The following is a 20,791-nucleotide window of genomic DNA, read 5'->3' as shown; positions in this document are numbered from 1 at the left end:
CATCCACACTTAAGGGGTTTACTGAAGATACTGTTCTATTAATATTATTTGTATCATAGCTTAATTTGTGTAATATTGAAAAAAGACCAAATTTTCCAACGATCAAAAGAATTCTTTATTGTGATTGATAAGTGTATATTTTTTCTTATTTCAGAACTTCATTGATGAATGCTACAAGAAGCTAAAAGAATTCCAAAACATTTGTAAAAACACAAGAGAGCTAAATACTGCTACCATTCATAGTAAGAAAGTAGAGCTTCATAATTTTGTGAGTGAAAATCTTGGAAAATTCCCAGCAGAAGTAGTGTGGAAGACAATTGGTCTTAAAATGAAACTTGACAATAAGCAAATGGCAGATTTAGCAGCTGGTGTGAATCTTGTAAGGGACGCAGAAGAACTAAAGTAAGTGCACTTTTTGTACCTTTGGTACTCTGTTCAGAAAGTGAAGGGAAAATGTGTGTTTTTCCACAAGTGCTGAAAATGTCCACCATTGCACAATTCACACAAATGTGCATGACGAATCATGTTTTTATACAATTTTCATTGTAAAATCTGTCCCTTGGTGAAATAATAGAATGATATGTAAGAAATGTCAGTTATGTTTTTGTCATATATCATACAGGGTGCTTCCATGATCATGATCAAGTACAAATGTTAAATAAGGAACCCCAATCCAGAAACCATCATTAAAAAGTTACAAGCCGAAACTACTTGGGTCTGCCTATGACAGTAGAATAAGACAACTGAAAGATGTGGCTTGTACATTTAATACGGACATTACACAGTGTATCGTAGTACTCTATGACGAAAATGTCACAGTAGTTGGTAGAAATGGCAGCCCCCAGCCTTGATGCAGGCATTTTAGGATGAGGTGGTCCTGTTTCTTGGCTAGCTCGTTCGCCTGATCTGACCCCACTAGATTTTTTCCTTGTGGGGTCATGTCAAAAATATTCTACAAGACACTGGTAGAGAGTGAGGAGAACCTGCTGGCAAGAATCCTTGCTGCCTGTAATATTATCAGAACGAATCCAGGGATGTTAGTGTGGATCCAACAGAGCTTCTTGAGACACTGTTGTACAGTGGGATCTGTGAGTATTAACCGTGCAAATTGTCCATCACCATGTTCGTGCACTTTATTTGACCCAATAAGAGCTTCAAGAATTAAAAGAAAACTCAAAACAAGCTGTTGACAACTTCTGCATAATTGCTTGAAAACACACAGGATGTAAGAGAAAAATTAATGAAAATAGTCATGGACAATTTGCATGGTAATACTCATGGATCCCACTGTACCTGCATCATTTTGTACATTTTATAACTTTCACATAGCTGAGGAGCATACCTTTAAAGTATCAAATGCTGCAGATTTACCTAGAATATCCCTCTAAAATAACAAAAAATGCCCAAACATTGCCCTAAATTACCAATTTTTTCATGACATGCACTTTTATATATTCAAACAATCTTTCAACTTTGTTCATAAAAGATGCAAAATAATCAAATCCTTGCCTTAGTCGTCTCTGCCAAAGAACAAGGAGAACACAACCTTAATGTTCTCTAAAAGGAATTTCGTAAAAATGCAGGAGAATGTGCACTTTTTTGTGCCTTTGAAATTGTGTATCTTACTATCGTCAATTTTTATCTTACAATTGAGGACATCTGACAGCAGTGCATAAGAAATACACATGTTGAGCTGCATTTAGATGCAATTTTTACAAATCTGAATGCATGTTATTTCAGCTAGATTAATTAATTTATCCAAATAATCCTCAGATGACTGAAGTAAGAGTAAGAGCATTTCTACATGCACCAATAAAATCGGTGGACTCTGACCCTGATATCGTCAGCAACAGAAACCAATGGGAGTTAATGCCACAGCTGCACATGTAGCCCTGCATAATACATTTCCTGGATCAACCACTCACAGGTCAGTGTGCAGAGTGGGAGCTCCAATCAACAAATCAGTAGTCAGAATGACCTCTGCTGTGCCTCAGGTAATGGAAAAGAGGACACAGACCCTCAAGTCATAATTTTTAACTGTGTGAAGGAAGAAATTGTGGAGGCAGGGAGCCATCTGTGCTTTCAGGATTTGTCCAACACTTCCTGCACACCCTCCCAAGTATCGGTACGTTTGCAAAATTCGTGTCTGTGTCGTCACTCACCTGTAACAAATACCACAAAAATCAACACGTGTGCAAGCGCTCTTATACTTTCATAACTGTTTTCGTGTAATAAATAGGTAGTTATATTTGAGTTTATTTGTAGGTTCAAGTGTGAAGCCGATGAAACTTTTGTCAGCACTTCGAATCCAATGGGAAGTTTCCAGTCTGTTGAGCAGATTATATGCCAGTTCAGTGCACTCCACTTGAACACTTCACTTGAGGCTCACAAACATGAACTAAAGGCTGCTTCTATGAAGACAAAATTAGAAACTCTTAGGAGCAACATAGTAAAAGAGCTACAGGTTAGTTACTTATTAGTTTACATCTATTATCTTGGAGGAAATTTCAGTGATTGTATGATGCATCCTTTAACAGGGTGTCTACCAGTCAGGAAAGTCAAGAAATTATGCTTGTGGTCAAGAATTTGTACTATTTTAAGAAGTTTTGCTATTTTTTTTACAGTATTGTGAATTTATATTGTTAAATACCTGTACTGGGGTTTAATATTATTGAATATTTGGAAATCTAAAATTGTATTGAGTTGTGGTTAAGATTTGTTCACTTTGTTTCTTAAGAATTATATTCTTGTATGGGTGAACTTTTGTATAAATATTAAATAAAGTAATGTGGCCATTCCCCATCTAGGATGAAGTCTGAAGCATTAATTTTTACATGCATTAATAATGAAAGCAAGTCTAAATCTAAAATAAACAACATTCAGTTGTATTAAGTTAGTTTACACTACTTACGTTAGTGAGTATGAAGCCTTTTTTTTTTTTTTTTCAACAACGTTAGTAAATATTTTCCTAAGCACTGAACATAGTGCCGCATCAAAAAGTGTTAAAAGAGGATTAGGTTGACAAACAGAACCTAAGATCAGCTTTCATGTTACTCCGGACGTCATCCGAGCGGCCGGCGAAGAACGAGAATTTATACTAGAATGGTGACGTAATAGGAGGGGAAGCAGCTTTCACCTCACATCAGATTGGTGCTGTTCACCAGTGCTGACCTTGCAACTGACGTGGGTTTTATCGATTTCATTTGTTCCCGTTTTTTAAGTGGTTTCAATCGAAATAAGTGGTCTGTCTTCACGGGATTTTAATATGAGGAGTTTTTTAATTAGGAATGTATCAGGGATAGTTTTAAGTGTTTTTCAACCCTACCTTCAACCTAATCCTCTTTTAACACTTTTTGACGCTGATGTTCAGTGCTTAGGAAAATATTTACGAACCTGGTGAAGGTGGCAGTTGGACCCTGAAACGTTGTTCCAAAAAAGGCTTCATACTCACTCATATAAGTAGTGTAAACTAACTTAATACAATTTAACGTTGTTTATTTTATTTAATAATGAGTAATACACACCAAGCTACAATATGTTATTTTAAGTCTAAATCTCTTGTTAAAGTACACCTTCAGTTTTCATCTTAACTTGTCTTATGGTAGGAGTTTTCCATTGAATAAAAATATATATTTTCTTAATTTCCAACTATACCTAAGTAGGGGTCGATTAAATAATGTTAGGAAAAAATAAGGTCAAGAAAAAGTCATGAATAAGTCAAGAATTTTGGATTTGTTATTTTGGTAGACACCTTGTTTAATATAGTATTTTATATTTCTGGTACTAACTTGGTGGCCGAGCACATTAAGTAGTTTGCGTTCAATCTCACCGCTGAAGTTCCTGGATTTGAATCCCAACTTGGGCATGGATGTTCTTTGTGAGTGTCCCTCCATAAATTTCATCTAATCATCACTCATCCTTATTGTCAAGATTTAGCCAAACAGTGGCAGGGAAGAGACGTAAAATAACTAAAATAGAAAGAAAAGTTATTAACTTCACAACAAAATTATATCCTCTGCAGTGCTGACACAATTTCTTCTTCCTCTTTGCCCTTTTGCCTCAGCGTTGGGGTTGCCTTCATCCACTCCTTCCATCTCTCCCTTTCCTTTGCCATCCTCTTCATTTCTCTCATTTCTTTTGTCCTATTTCTTCTATTCCTTTTTCAAATGTCTTCCGGGGTCTTCCTCTTGTTCTCCTTTCCTCTGTTCTAGCTTCCATAAATTGTTTTGCTTTTCTATCTTCGTCCATTCTTACCACATGTCCGAACAATTTTAATTGTCTTTGTGTTAGTTTTTCTTCTATTGGCTTCTGGTTTAATTCTTCTCTGATTCTTTCGTTGTATACTTTATCTCTTCTTGTTTTACCAACTATTCTATAGAAGCATTTCATATCTGCTGTCGTTATTTGTCTTACTTCTTTCCCTCTTACTGGCCAGCTTTCACTTCCATATAGTAAAATTGGTTCAACTACTGGCTTACACACTTGTAGTTTAGTTTTGGTGTCTATTTCCTTTTGTCTGGCTTAGTTGGTAGTAGCGGACCCAATTTACCAGACTCGAATATCCAGGAAAAAAAGTCCAATTTTCATAGATTCTACACCAATATTGTATTGCAAATGTAGATTTTCAGATTAAATAACGACTTGAATACTGTATCTCTGAATGTGTTGCTTGAGGATTTCACCAATCAAATGCAGGCTTGTGCAGCCTGTTATGTTGCTATGGCGTGAAACATTGTTGATTGGCTCATTTTACAAGTGACATGTCGCTTGTTTCTTGGGTCTGAAACATCCCATAAAGATTTTTAAAACAGAAACTATGAACATTGTAGGATAGATGTACATGAAGGACATGTTCTCTCACTCACATTATTTTCTATTCAAGCATTTATAAATATAGTGAACAACTTTTAAATTGCTACAGGGTTCTCAAGTTTTGGTATCAAATCTGAAGGAATCAATATTAGTACCATATATATATCTCATCTCTATTTGACATCTGAACGTTTCCAAAATTTGATTTTAATTCAGTCAGAGAAGAAGTTAAAATAATGTCATTTTAAAGCTCACATGAATGCATTATTTTTATTGCATTTTTGTAGACTTTGCATGTGTCTGTATGAAGTTAGAAATGTATTAATTTGATGTCCTTAATATTGGAAGTGTTTCAATCAGTAATTCTTTTGTAGGTTCAAGTTTCTTCAAATAATGAAGTTTTGGACCTTGCTGTACAAGTAGTGGACACAACCCTTGAAGGAGACACGCTGAAAACATATAAAGCGGTTCTTGAGGATAGTGTGGAGGAACTAGAACATAAATCTAGGGAAAGTCAAGACACAGAAAAGAAGACTAGGGAAATATATGAAATAATTAAGGCTTTTGAACTCACAACAGTAAGTTGTGTTTCTTGTGAAATTATGCTCCATTGTGACATGTTACATGACCACCTTTCCAATAATAATAATAATAATAATAATAATTAGGCCCCTGGACTTTATCTTCTATATATATATAAAAATGGATGTGTGTGTGTGTGGGTGTGTATATTTGTTTGTTCCGGCATAACTCTCGAACGGCTGGAGCAATTTCAACCAAACTTGGTACACACATCACTTGCAATCTGGAAAGAATACTTTTGGGGTAAGACACCCTTAGGGGTGGGGTGGGAAGGGGTGACATGTAAAAATAATCCAAAACGACCGATATTAAATTCCGCACAAACAGACATCTGTGACTCTATGCAATCCTGCACAACAATATTGTTTCTCAGGTTGTCTAACATTCAGGCTGTGTTGCGAAAACGACCGATATTAATGTGGAATCCATAGTTTTCATGACACTCCCAATCCAACGCAGTTCAAGTTCATCACCTATCTGCATGGGGGGTGAGAGGGGGTGAATAATAAGATGACACAAATTACCTAGATTAGTATCGAATCCATAGTTTTCAGAGTCGCTAAGCTAATTGGTCACATTTAAAATTAGTTACATTTTACACTATAGTTAGAATTCATTATTTTCCTGTCTAATACAAGATTGGAATAAATAAATACCCGGGCAATGCCAGGTAATCAGTTAGTGTCCCATCAAACTGTAAAATATGTATGTAATTATGTTGAAAAATATGTCATAAAAATTAAAAATATGTCGGATAAATGCAGAAATATTCCCAGTGAAGCCAAAAAATGCCCAACAGTAGTTTCGAATTTATCATTACATGAGAAGTCAGTGTATTTTCCAGGGAAGATCGACTAGGGTGGAGGTGGGGTATTAAATGAAATCAGAATTCCTTTGAAGAATGTAGAGGGGAAATACTGAAAATATTGTGAGGTTCAGTGCAATTATCCGAAGTTTCATTTACTATTATGTCAGATTTACACCTTTGTGGAAACTAAAGTGTAAATCACCAACCCTGAGACCTGTAAACAAACGGTCTCACCGATTCGATGTATCACTCCGCGTCAGCTGATTCATGACCACAATCATCGGCTGTTACACTCATAGTTCGCTGCACCTATTCAGTTTATATAAGAGCCTCTGAATGTGAGAACCCGCTCTCAAAACATCATACGAATATGCAGCCGCATACATTTTACTCTTCCGCTCTTTCATAACCCTTAAAACTGCAGACATTGACACACCACTGCACTGGGATACCAACTTAACCACTTCATTTACTGGTTTCTCAGGATACCACTGACAGAACGTTACATAAATATTGAGTAGAATCTGTTTCTCACCCCTTTTCAAAGGCTGTCCTTGCTGGTGTTTTGAAAACAAGCTCTGAGAACACGGAGACTTTCCCGCACGCATAGAACTCGGCATGTTATTTTTCTAAGGATAAGTCAGGAAATATTACTAAGTTGCACTACTTCCTTGCTGTTCACATGATTATGTTTAGAAAATAACCAAATGTTATAAAATATCATTATGTACACAAATCTCTAAGCTCATTGAAAGTTACAATGCATATTACTACAAAATGTTCACACTTATCTTGCCTTGCCATGTCACCAAGTTATTTTACGAAGTGCACTATATTTGGCAGAACAAAAATCGTTATTAGGATGCTTGTCAAAGTTTCCAACCGCAATAAATTTACGAACTTTCTTTGTCTTGTTTTGATCATCATCATCAATATATTTATTGGACTTACAGCAATGCATATGGCTGTTTATGCCCATTATATATTTTATTTACATAAGATACAATTTACATGAAATCTACAAATAAATTTCAAATACACTCCTATCTATAACATCCTTAGAAATATACATTACCATGTTATATCATTTTGTCTAAAAAAATGCAAGTAAAATATATTCAATTCACATGCAAGAAAGAAGCCAAATTTATGGGAAATTGGTGCAAAGAGTTAACCATAAAGGTGAAGCAATAAGTTCAAAAAGAAAGAGCATTGGGTTTAAAGTGAGACTTCATTTGCCGCAGCGTATCCCATACTACAAATTGGCCATTGTTTTACCTTACGTAATGAATCCTGTAACAACGCTGGATTTTCGTGTGGATTATTTTACTTCTATGAGTTTGCAATGCTTTCTGCATGCAGGTGGTTTTGTTTACAGAAGGTCTCAGGGTTTGTGATTTGAACTTTAAAGCATAATTGGCAGCTCGTTACAGTTCTAGTAAATCTAGGCAATTAATACACAAACCCAACTATTTAAGGCAGATTTTAACTATATAGAATCTGAAAAGCAGCCTACAAAATATTTGTCAGAACAAGTTACACTAAATACATTTCCGTTCAACAATGCACTTTGCAATCTTCCAAGTTCCTGTTCGTGGCATTCTATTCAGTCGCACTGTTACACAGTAATTCGTGCCTGGCTTCAACAACAAGTGATCTTGAAGCTCCCATACTCTCGATTGCCGATTGAGTAGGGGCTGTAATGTACGGAATGTTTTTTTACTTGTGACTGATTGTTGTGAGAAGCGAGGAAAAGATAAAGAAACAAGAACAATTGAAACGTGTTTGCTTACTGTCCGGTAGTTCTCGTGCCCGCACAACAATGACAGAACATTTTACCTCAACAATGTTCACACGGCTATCAATTGTTGGTTGGATAAAAAAAGTGGGGGAGGAGGTTATTATTGTTCTAGACTGCATCTGTTTTAATTTCTTCGTCCGTAGTTTCCTTATCCAGCCATTGATAATATAAACTATCCATTACACTAAAATTATGAAGAATAAATTATAAAATAACCAATTATATGCAAGATAATTACGAGATTATACAGAAATATGCCTTATTACGAGAAAATTGTAGAAATGTGTTGTAAGAACTCGAAACTGGTAAAATATGTCAAAACATGCCTTATCAAGTTCATCTATTTTGGCTGATTTTCATCAGATACGTAAAGATCTCTCCTCCATTATCTGATCCGAAGCCAAATAAAAGATATGTTATAACATAAAGTCTCTGGCCCTAATAATAATAACATTGATAAATAAGGTGCAACTTTGTGCAAAATTCTGTCATTTTGTTATTTTTATGGCTATAAAATTGTAATTAATAAATCAGGTTTTGTAAGTTAAATATATTGATTCAGTTTCTCTTTCAGCCACTCCATTGTTCTTCCTTGATAGGAGAAAGAGATGATTTTCCAAAGGTCTATATTTACAACAGTATTGTAACTAATAAGCCTGTTGACTTCACCATTCATAATTGATCATTTATTCTGGACACTGTGCAGGAGGGTGGAAAAGTTCGGAGACTAGCAATGGTTGCACACTGTTTGACAATAATTCCATGCTATGCATGTCTTAAATCTGATTTGTATGGAACACAAGAAATGTTCTTCTCCATAATCGACCACACACAGTAATCCATGACATTCAAGACCAGTGAATTTGAAGGCCAAACGTCCTTGCTGCAAAAGCCATGAAGCAGTTCTTCACACAAAAATTCTATTGTTGATCGAGATGAATGTGCTGGAGTTCAGTCTTGCTGAAGCATGAATCCATCTTCACCAAAGTGCTCTGCTACTCACGTTTCCAAAATATCATGGAGAACAATTTGGATACATAGCAGTGTTAATTTTACCACATATGAATACCCAAATCATCACCGACGTTGGAAAATGATGGCAAGAGACAACATTGCAGCAGCGGAATTCTTCTCTCCCTTCTTCAGTAATTGACAGTTGTGCACATTATCCATGGTGAAGATCTTCTCATCAGTAAAGAGAACTTTTTGAAGACAGTCACCTGCAACCAACCAAAGCAAACAACGTCCTTTCAACAATCCCTTTTCTTTCATTTCATCGGGGAGGATGTGAACACGATCACGCTTTATAGTCTAAAATTAAACAAAGAATTCCACAGCAAACATAAAGAAAAGTAAATAATACGAGAAAAATAGCTCAAAACAAAGTCTCGGAACTTTTTTACCATCCCGTATTCGTTTCCAGAAAAACTTTTATACTACCTATGTAGTTGGCTTACTTAATTTGAGAGAAGTTCACCAGATGCTACTCTTGTGTCCGTGTTTCAATGCATGTATTTTCTTGATTGTTCTTCAAAATGAGAAGCCAAAGTTCATGAGATTGTCCTTGGTCCGTGCTATGAGATAACCCAAACAATTAATTATTACCAAATTAATTGGGTACTAAAAGTACCAGGTGCCAAGTGGGGTTGAGCTTCTCCAGCATCTGAAGTTTAGTGCTGGTTGCTGCTGGATCATTCCTTGATGATATTCTCTGTGACGGAGCCTATAGGCTGAGGTGACGTAGATGGTATGGCCTGTGATATTGAGGTGTTGTGCAAGGCCCAATCTTGATAATTCTTCTTTGGCAGCTTAAGGAATGGTTTCAATGTCCAGCCGCTCCCAATGACCCGAAACTGCTCCTTCTCCACCGACCTTTCTCCCTGGCAAGCTGGGGAAAGAGGTTTGTGCGCTGGATGGTCGTAGGAGGGGGAGAAAGCTTAATATTACACTTAATGGGAATATTATTTTACTTCTTCTCTTGGAAATATGAAACTTCCGATGGTGTAGAAAAACACATAAACGGAAACAGGATAGGTTGAATATTATGTTTGTGTTAGGAAAAGTCAAAACGTCCATTTAATTAGCCCTAACTTCAAGTTGAAGTTATTTGTCCACAATGAATATGTGGGAGTCTATAAATAATTAATCATCGTATTCTTTACAGATCCTATCTAGCTAAGTAATGAACTTAAAAAAACACTTCCACTTGAAACAGGGAGAAATTCAAACTCTCTTCTACTATGTTTTTTAGTAGTGGTGCCCATTCCAACAATATTGAAATAAATGCATTCCTGGTGTGAAACTGTCACTCTTCACCTTAATTGGACGGCAATGTGGAAATATGAAACTTTATTTACATAAATCCAACATTTGACCATCCAAACATCAGTCATTATCCTTGTTACCTCACCCACTAAAGGCTGAAACATTGGAAATATTCACCTTGTAATTTGGTACATGCAGAGAAGATGTACCAATTTAAGAGAGAAATGCAGACTCAATGAAGACTTCAGTCCTGGTCTCTGTCATATCTTGCCATTGGTGTGCCAATTGAACTACTGAACCAGCCCTAGTATTTTCCTGTTTTTTAGCTTCCTGTGTGGAATGGTCTAGGTCTGTGGTACAGCAACAGAATCTGTTGCCTTAGAAAAACTGACAACGTTGGCAGTGCCAGGAATCTCCCAGTGTGGAGCTGTCTATTTACATTATGATTTTACAAAGGTAAAACAATGAAATCAATAGCAGAGCAATAGCATGGAATGCCAGAGACCCCGAGTCAAGTCCTGATCGAGCCTGCATTTTTCTCTTAAATGTTCTAGAAATGTAAATATGTTTAAGGAACAAATATATGCCAGAATCAATCAAGTGAAAGCCAAGTACTTACATTATTCATTCTTAAAATACTGTGTTCCATGTAAAATGAAATGTTATGCTACGAACATTTAAAATAAACTTTTCTTTTTTTGTTTCTGACCATAGAGTAAACATCTAGCTGGACGATTTTTGGGGCATTCTGTATTTGCAATGTACTGGGAGTAGCTCGAATATGTAGGCATTTCCTTATTTTTTTGTAGGAAGAAAAGATGTCCAAAATTGTCCACTCGAAGGCATCCAACGAATTATCATACAATAAACTGTTGACCATCCAAAAGGAAATAAAAAATGTGCTTGCTCCGGTGAAATCGCAGACTAGTTTGCCGCAGCACAAACTGAGAGATGTCCTCATGAGTGAAGTTCGTGCATTTAGAGGCTTACCCATGGAACTATTCAAGAATGACATGTTCATACTGTAAGTAATATAAAGGAAATTATAATCCAGTTTTATTTTAAAGTATTTCATAAATTAAATATTGTTTTATGAGGTTCCCACTGACGCGGACAAGTCGGGGATTTTTTTTTTTTCAAAATGAGTGCCTATATCAATGGAAATAAGTACTTCTCTTATAAGAGTACTGGCATTAAAGCTCTATGGTGTAAATACTTTTTTCCATGACTGTACATTATCTATGTATATTCATTTGCCATCTCTGTGGTCAAGCTTTTTGAGTGGTTGACTTACGGCGTCTCTGCCGAAGGTTCAGGGTTTGAGTCCTGGCAGGCATGTCCATTAATTTCATGTAATCACCCTCCCCCTCCCCTTTGTTGTGATTAGCCTACAGGACCAGGAAAAGTGCTTAATATAAAAAAATATATATATACACAATTCCTACTCAGTGTTACAAAACTTGCATGGAAGACACACATTTGAATATTCCAACTCGCATCATGGGATGTAGAAACTTTAGCGGAAAATATAGACTGGAACTTGACTCAAACATGGACCTCTGCCATGCAGTGCAATTGCTCTACCAATTGAGCTACCAAGCCAACCCTGGTTTCACCTCACCCTTCACTTCTGCTGCTTTATCTGTATGGAATTCTCAGAGTGCTACCGCAACTGGATTTGTTGCCTTGGAAACATTGATGACAATGACAGCATGGACCTTTATAATATGGCAAATACATTTTCTGCTTAAATTGCTATTGCATATCTCCTGTGTGTCCGGAGAGACAAATCATATGACTCGCACAGTATACGCTAGTGTTCATATTTGCATGAGAACATGACTTGAACTTTTGCAGTTCATGTTGTGTGTAAAAGTGAAGCATATATTTTATTTTTACACCTTACGTTGTGTGAAATTATGCTTGTGAGGCATTATATCCATGACCCAGGTGTCATTGATGCACTCATATTGCATTCTTGAATGTTCTGTACGTGCTTATGTCTGAATTACATAAACTGGGTTTTATGTGTACATGTGCAAAAAGTGTCAGTCTTAAATTTTATTTGAATGAACCTTATATTTTGGGTGTGGTAGAATAATAACTAGGGGAGGGATTTTAAGGTTCAGTACCTTTCCAAAAATATAGCTGTTTTCATACCGATTGTTTGAGATATGTATTTTAGAACATGAAATCAAGTAAAATGAACACACTTCTTTCATGTTTTGTTAAAAATTTGGACAGAAAAATAAATAATATTCACTCTTCTTGAGCAACTACATAGAATCCTATAGACTCATTTTGTAGAGCAGAACGAGATCTATAAAAATGTTATAATATAATCATTGCAGCCCCAACAGTTCCCAAGATAATGTAGCAAGACCCACGAGAAAGGACACAAACTTCAACAAGACCTATTCGGCAGAACCACAGTTCTCTATGCGGTCCACGTGCATTATATACAGAACACACAGAAAAAGAGAACATTGAATAAAGGCATTTTATGAGCAACTTTGTGAAAACATTTTCAGAACCTTTTGTTTCCTTTCCCGACCATAATTTTGTACCTTAAAACCCATGACACAACAGCCCGTGAGGGCCAGGGCCTACATACCAACTGTCACCCCTTACTCCCACCTGCGGAGGGGGGAGATCACCCAACCAGTTACGGGGTGAAATGTTAGCACGATGAACCTCCACTCGTAGAATTTGTTACACTTCCCTCAGGGGACTTGAACCTCCACGCATCCCATAGCCGGAGCCCAGAGCATGACGCCTTAGACCACACAGTCCGGGATGGGTGTGCCAGAATATTTAGTACTTTATCAGTATTTTGTACGTGTAAAAATAGTCTGTAGTGGAGAACCAAATTTTATGAATATAAAGCTGAATTTCATTTATCATTTTCTTTAAAGCTTCTATTGACATTTGTACTTCCCTTTCTCTTTCAGTGATGATTCAGTCCAGACCAGAACACCATTGATCCACTGCATGATTGAGCTTCACTTGTGTGACAACAGTTCTAAAGAAATAGTGAAGCTGTTGGATTCTGCTCCAAATGCTTCCTCGCTTGTAGTTATATTGTCGTTGATGGAGAAGGTATTTCGGAAGTCACAATTTCAAAGAATGATAAAAGAGAAGAAGGCTGTAATTGAAGGTGGCGTTTGCAATTGTAGAGACCAAGATTGGCTGGAAGGTTAGTTCAGTTCGGTACAAGTATAACAAGTAAAATTTGTTTTCAAGTAGCATTCAACTTGACTTACAAAGGTTTTCATTAAGCTTAATAATATCCTCATTGCCACTTATGTCTTTCTTTTTTACTATTGTGTTTACTAACAGAATTTGTATAATTAAAATCAACAATAAGTAGCCATGGCAACAATACGTATATATAATTTGAAATTATGGCCAATTTAGCTCATGGCTGCATACTTAATTTTCCAATTTATATAATATATATAACAATTTCCAATATTAACAATTACAAGAACCTGTTATGAAAAGTTTGTTACAATGATATATTTTAAATATTAATGTTGGATTATCTTTGAAAATGTTCTTCTTTTCTCAACATTATATAACCCGTGGCTAGGGATGTGCCGAAGCCGATTACAGATGTATGAAAATCGGCCGAAATTGACACATCGGCATCAGTATCGGAATCGGCAAAAATCCGATATTTAAACCGGTACAGATTATACTAGAGTTTTTACCTTCTAATAAGTTTTATATTCTAGTTTTGTAAGATTTATTGAAAATTTAGTTATGATTCGTCATTATTGTAGAGTTTTTATAATAAAATTATTGCAAACTCATTCAGAGGATCAACCTAACACAAAATCGGAAATAAAACAGTACATTGCTGTTGTATTGGAAATTCAAAAATGAGTATTCAAACCTGAAGCAAGTGCTGAGAAAATACTTGGGCATACCTGCTGCATCAGTATTCAGTGATTGAGTGTTCAGTGTTGCTGATCAGATTTGCGATAAGAGAAGTAGTAGGTTACTTCCTGAAGTGCTTCCAAATCTCGTGTTTCTGAAGTTGAATCTGGCAGAACAGGAATTCATTTTGCATTTCAAAGAACTGCTTGTGTACCAATGTTTAATCTCTTGAGAATCCATGTTCTTCTTAAAGGTTCACATAACATTTTGTAGATGTAAATGTACATTCGCATCTGTTGAGAATATATATGTATATACATATGATATGCATTAGAAATGTACATAGCAAATTTATTTTTGTCATGCTGAAAATAACATCCCATTTCTGTTTAATAATCTTATGTATCGGAATCGGTTAAATATCAGCATCGGTATCGGTTCCAAATATTATCGGTGAGTACATCGGCATCGGTAAATTTTCAGCTTCGTCACATCCCTACCCGTGGCACAACAGCCCGTGAAGTCCAGAGTATACCTAACGACTGCTGGCCTCACTCTCATCTGTCGAGGTGGGAGATCATCCAACCAATTACAGGGTGACATGTGGTCAGCATGACAAACCCCAGTCGCTGTAGGTTTCCATGACTGGGTTACGCTACTCATTTGTAGCTCGCGAATTCTGTCATGGTGGGTGGCCACCAGTCCCATGCACAGACCAAAATCTCAGGAGAAAAGTTATTAGCTTCTTCCAAGAGATTCAAACTGTGCCCAATATCATGATGCCTTAGACCACACAGCCACGGTGCGGGACTTTCTCATCATTACATTGCTAATATGTGAAAATTCTATAATTTCATTTGGTGCATGTCTCTGTATTATCTCAAATAATTTATTCCCTGTCTCCCCATTTGAAATGAACTCATTGTTGAAATTTCGTTTTAGTGCTATTAACAAGTAATGCCTGTAAAAAAGGAAAAGCCGTGTCACATATTTCATAAAAAATTGCAAACCGTATTTTTTTTGTTATCGTAGTGAAAAAACACTTAGCTGGTAATTCACTCTAATGAACTGCGTAAATGCCAAACGGATATCTTTAGATACAACATAGCTGATTTCAATACATTAGTTTTTTATCTGAAATTTCACTCTCCATCTGTTAGTGATTATATTAAAACTTTGTTCAATTTCAGAAATGGTTCGTGCACTTGAAGAAAGTGATAAGAAGTGTATGAAGCTGGTTCCAAAATTAAAAGAAATGGACATGGTTCTAAATAGTAGCATGGCATTTGAAATGTTGCAAATGAGTTTTCGTGAATGGTGAGTTGAATGAAATACTGTATCATAGTATTTTCTTAGCATGTACGTTTGAGAGCCTATTATATGTACTTATTGTCACCACCAAGTAACATATGGTTACAGGATCTACCATAAGTGGGAAGCCAAAAACACACACATTGAAATAGTCTTTAATTATGAAACACGGTGCACAGCCAGAATAAAAATAATAGCAGGCAAAATGTCCACCATGTTCAGTCACTCCGTTTTCCGCAATGTGTGGGTTGAAGAAATGACTAAAATTCAAACAAGCAGAGGACAACTGCTTTAGTATTAGTGCAGATTTGTTCCTTAGGCAAGCATAGGATTGTACACCCAATGACAAAATTACAGTAGGTGAATTGTCAATAGCCATTTTCATTTTCCATAACATGATAGTCATGAATTGAAATAAAAAATATCAGTAAGCAGAGGGCAACAACTACCAGTCTGGAAAACCTAGAAATTCTGTAAAAATCAGGGAATTTACTTTTTCTGAAAAAAGTCATGGAAATGTCAGGGAAATTTACCATGTTTTTGGAAAGAATCTACATTTTTTTAGCAGTGCACTAAAAGTAGGCTTTTAAACAAACAAAAGAGGACAAGGAAGAAAATTTCAATTTGATGTACTGAGTAATACTGGTAGTTACAGTAGAAATTGTATATTAAATACTCTAGGAAAGGTCATGTTTTGAATTGTTTTCATGTATATAACTAATACAGTAAGTGGTTATTGGAATTTCCTACTTTTGTTCACAATTTTTGATTTGTTTCGTAGATATTATGACTTACTAAACTTAACCATAAGTCAATACATGCCAAGTATTAACGTAGAAGCTTACCCCAGATACCCCTTTTGAACACTCAATTTCTATTCAGTTTCCCTTCTTCTTATACCTTTTACTCATGAAGTTAATACTCTAAAAACTTGGTTAAGTGGAATTCTGAGTGTGGTTTTAGATAAAATATAGTGACATTCTTACGTGTTTAAATACGTGGTTTGCTCTAATGACTTTAGTCTGGAAGATTATGGTTCCTGATCTGGAAAAATCCGGGAATTTTGTTTTGGCAAAGTTGTACACACACTGGTGTGTATTTATTGCAATTAAGTTTACTGATCCAATATTTTCATAAATAGGCTGACACCAGTGCTTAAAGTTGGGAGGAGGGGGAGAACATGGATTTCCTGTGTGAAGGCTATGACCCAGTCAGAAAAATTTTCATAAAAGCATCTCTCCCCTGTACTTTTACCAAAAATGATCAAGCGTCTCCCAGCTAGGAATTTCCACTTCATGCACTGGCTGTAACTTGGTTCAAAATCCTGCCATTTTGTTATTAATTTTATGAACATAACTCTCTTCTTCTTCTTCTTTTCTGGCACTACAGCCCATCACAGGCCTTGGCCTCCTTCAGAATCTTCCGCCATCCATCTCTATCCAGCGCCTTCCTTCTCCAACTCCCAGCATACTTAGGTCCTCTTCTACCGAATCAACCCACCTTAGAGGTGGTCTTCCTACTTTTCTCCTGCCCTCCATATGCATAAACGTTATCTTTTTGCACATCGAGTTATCTGGCATTCGGTATATATGTCCTAGCCACCTTAACCGTATTAGTTTAATTTCCTTCACAATATCTATATCTTGGTAGAGTTGATATAGTTCATTATTGTATCTTCTTCTCCAAAATCCGTTTTCACATATAGGACCATAGATCCTGCGCAGGATCTTCCTTTCAAAACTTCCGATCATTGTCTCAGCATTCTTAGTTATAATCCATGATTCACATCCATACATTAAAATAGGTCTTATTAACGTTTTGTATAGCTTAACTTTTGTTTTCCTTCTGATATACCGGGACTTCATATGTTTTCCAAGTCCAAAGTAACTTCTATTTGCCACACTTATTCTGTGTTGAATCTCTGTCAGAGAATCTCCTTTTTCTGTTATATACACACCAAGATATTTAAATTCCTGTACTCTCTCGAAGGAGAGCCCGTTAACTTCAAGATGTGTAGTACTAGTATGCACCTTGGTTATTTCCATATATTTTGTTTTAGCAGCATTTACTGCAAGCCCCATTTTTTGTGCTGCTGTAAGGAGATTAGCTACAGCTTCACGCAATGCTCTTGTTGTTCTAGCTATTATAACCACATCATCTGCATATGCCATCATTTGCACTGACTTGTTTATTATAGTTCCTCTAGTGTCTATGCCTGATTCTCTGACAGCCTTTTCTAGTGCAATATTGAATAGCATACATGACAGGGCATCTCCTTGACGCAATCCTTGTTTTGTTTCGAATTCTTGAGATAGCTGATTTCTTATTTGTACTCTACATCGCACTTTTTTTAGAGTCTCTTCTACTAGATTTACTAATTTCTGTGGGATGTTGAATTCCCTCATGGCTTCAATCAGCTCGTTCCTTCGTATGGTATCATACGCAGATTTAAAATCTATATAGAGGTGATATGTATTTATTCCAAATTCTTTTGTCTTTGCGCATATCTGTCTAATTGTATGTATGTGGTCTGAGGTTGATTTTCCCTCTCTAAAGCCACATTGGTAGTCACCTATTATTTTGTTTACATACGGGGAGAGCCTTCGGAAAAGTATATTAGAGAGGATTTTGTATCCGGTGTTAAGTTTGCTGATGCCTCTATAGTTTTCTGTTTGTAGGCGATCCCCCTTCTTATATATGGGGTATATTATACCTTCTTCCCATTGTGATGGGATTTCTTCATCCTTCCATATTTTATCTAGTAGATTTTGAATGCTTCTCAAGAAATCCCTTCCGTGAAGTTTCATCATCTCTGCTGTTATTTTGTCAGATCCTGGCGCTCTATTGTTTTTCAGCTTCTCAATGGCACTCTTAACTTCTTCAAGGCTAGGTCCCTGCTTTTCCTGTTCATTAAGCTGGGGATTTGTTACATTCTGATCTTCTTCCGTATGCTGATTCTGTTCTTGCTCCATTCCACTTCCATTCTGGTTTTGTTCATTCAAAAGTTCATTAAAATGTTCCTGCCATCTAATTAAAATATCCTGGTCATTACTTAACAGTCGTCCGTCTTTATCCTTACATATATATGCTCCAGTTTGGAATCCTCGCATTTCATTGACAGTTCTATAGAATCTTCTACTCTCTCGTTTTCCATTAAATGATTCCACTGAACATAACTCTCTAGCCTTCTTAAACACGAAGGTTCATGGCTGCAGCAACAAAGGCCTTCCATCTGTCCCTATCTTGAGCAAGATCTATATACTCTTTTCGGTCCCTACCAATTTCCTTTAGGTCCATCTCAATGTTGTCCCTCAATCTTCGTCTTGGTCTTCCTACAGGTCTCTTACCATCAGGTTTCCCAACAAGAATCCTGTAAACTCCTATTTCCTCTCCCATTCGTGCCACATGGCCTGCCCACCTAAGTCTTCTTAATTTAATTATTCTAATAATATCTGGACATGAATACAAATTATGTAACCTTCTCCACTCACCTGTCTCCTCATCCCTTTTAGGTCCAAATATTTTCCTAAGGATCTTATTTTCAAATACTCTCAATTTATGTTCCTCTTTCAATGTAAGGGACCAAGTTTCATACCCATATAATACTACAGGCAAAATTACTGTTCTGTATATTTTAACTTTTAGTTTCTTAGATATTAAACGAGAAGATAAAAGTTTATGAAGAGAGAAGTAACATGCATTTCCCGAATTAAGCCTACTTTTTATTTCCTCTTTAATATAATTTTCATTTGTTAATATTACTCATAAGTATTTGAATTTGGAAACTGGTTGAAACGAGTTGTTATCAGTAATTAGATTTTGATTATTACCTAACACTTGGTTTCGGCCTGTAAGCATATATTTAGTTTTCTCTTTGTTAACTTCCAAACCTCTCTCTTAAGCAGTTTTGAAAAATATTTTAGCATTATTCTTAATTGTATTTATATCATACCCTAATAAGTCTACATCACTGCATATGCTAACAACCGAGTCACACCATTTAATTTTAGTCCTTCATTAGTTTATTTTACCTTCCTAACATATACCTTTTATGAACATGAAAGTATAATTCATATACAAAACTAGAGATAGAAAGAAAACAACTCTATCTTCCTTCTAATCTTGTTAAGCATCAAGTGACATGTGTACTCAAGACACAGCTGTTGCTGATTTTTGTAAGGACAGTACCCCACACAATCAGTCGGTGGCATATTTTGTTTCATTCTGCATAATTTTTTGGAACTTGTTTTCTCCAGTGACTGGGTTACAAACTTGTGGCAATGTTTGTGGAAGGGTTGAGGATATCTGATCTTCTCCAGGAGGTAGAGGAGAGTTTATTTTGCCTTGTCCACATTTATAATGTAAATACCTAAATATGCAGTTTCTTTTTCAAAGAAAAGCAAAATAAAGCCTGCAATAACCTGGTGACATTAAAGAAAGTGGTGGCTGACCTATCCAGAGTCTTCATAGAACTTTTGCAATTTTATATCGGTACTTTTTCAGTATCGGAAATAAAAATCATATTGGTCCATCCCTAAAATATATGTATGTATGTACACAAGATATGTATATAGATGTACACAAAATATCAACTAACACTTTTTTAAAAAAACCAACTATCCTGGGAATTATTCAGAATTGTTAATCGATTCTATGTTAAAGTTGTGTAAAAAAAGTAGGTTTCATAGTTGAATAACATCTTGTACGTTAATATTTTGAATGAAAACTTTGGTCATGTGACATTTTTAATAGCAATTAAGGAGATTTCAGATCAAAGTGACACGTGACACATGTCGCTGAGAACAAGCCAATGAACAGCAACGTTCACACCGTAGCAGCATGACAGGCTGCACAAGTATGCACTCGATTGGTGAAATACAATGTGCATTAATGTGTAATCATGAAGCTTAAGAAAGTGTTTTGCAGTTTCTACAATTCAACTATAATATTATAATACTGAGCTAAGTGTTGTTTATAGGGCTGAATCTTCTGATCAGTTAGATATTTGAATATTAATCCTAGTAATCTGTGTTAGAAGTGGAAAAGTTTGTGTTACTGGGATAGACATTGCTACCGTATTTTATTCATTTTTATATTGCTTAGTTCAATGACTTGAGAAATCTTAATTGTAAATCACTTGATGAGATTTCGTTATTAGTTATGTCTCACGTGTCACTGGCCATTTAGGTGTGTATCTCCCTAAGGCTTACACATGATACTGGGGATACATGTGTATTACAAGTAACTAGAAAACAGTGAGATGCCTTGGCAGCATGTGTTAAGTTGTTGACTTACAATTTTGCCACCAGTAGTTACTGGTTAGAGTTCAG

General features: G+C 36.0%; 1 protein-coding gene across 3 annotated transcripts in view; it reads left to right on the top strand.

The window, feature by feature from the left end:
- LOC145987305 (uncharacterized) overlaps positions 1–20,791 on the top strand; it is a 33,806-nt gene that overhangs the window by 10,874 nt on the left and 2,141 nt on the right. For all 3 annotated transcript variants that reach the window (XM_083121823.1, XM_083121822.1, XM_083121824.1), the window contains exons 7-12: positions 155–402; positions 2,266–2,464; positions 5,187–5,390; positions 11,078–11,292; positions 13,220–13,464; positions 15,341–15,467. In XM_083121823.1, coding sequence (XP_082977949.1) covers positions 155–402; positions 2,266–2,464; positions 5,187–5,390; positions 11,078–11,292; positions 13,220–13,464; positions 15,341–15,467 — 1,238 coding nt within the window. The remainder of the gene's footprint in view (positions 1–154; positions 403–2,265; positions 2,465–5,186; positions 5,391–11,077; positions 11,293–13,219; positions 13,465–15,340; positions 15,468–20,791) is intronic.

This window comes from Lepisma saccharinum, chromosome 4, assembly GCF_977018435.1.
Source record: "Lepisma saccharinum chromosome 4, izLepSacc3.1, whole genome shotgun sequence".
Taxonomy (NCBI): Eukaryota; Metazoa; Arthropoda; class Insecta; order Zygentoma; family Lepismatidae; genus Lepisma; species Lepisma saccharinum.
This window is presented reverse-complemented; position numbering and strand designations above follow the sequence as displayed.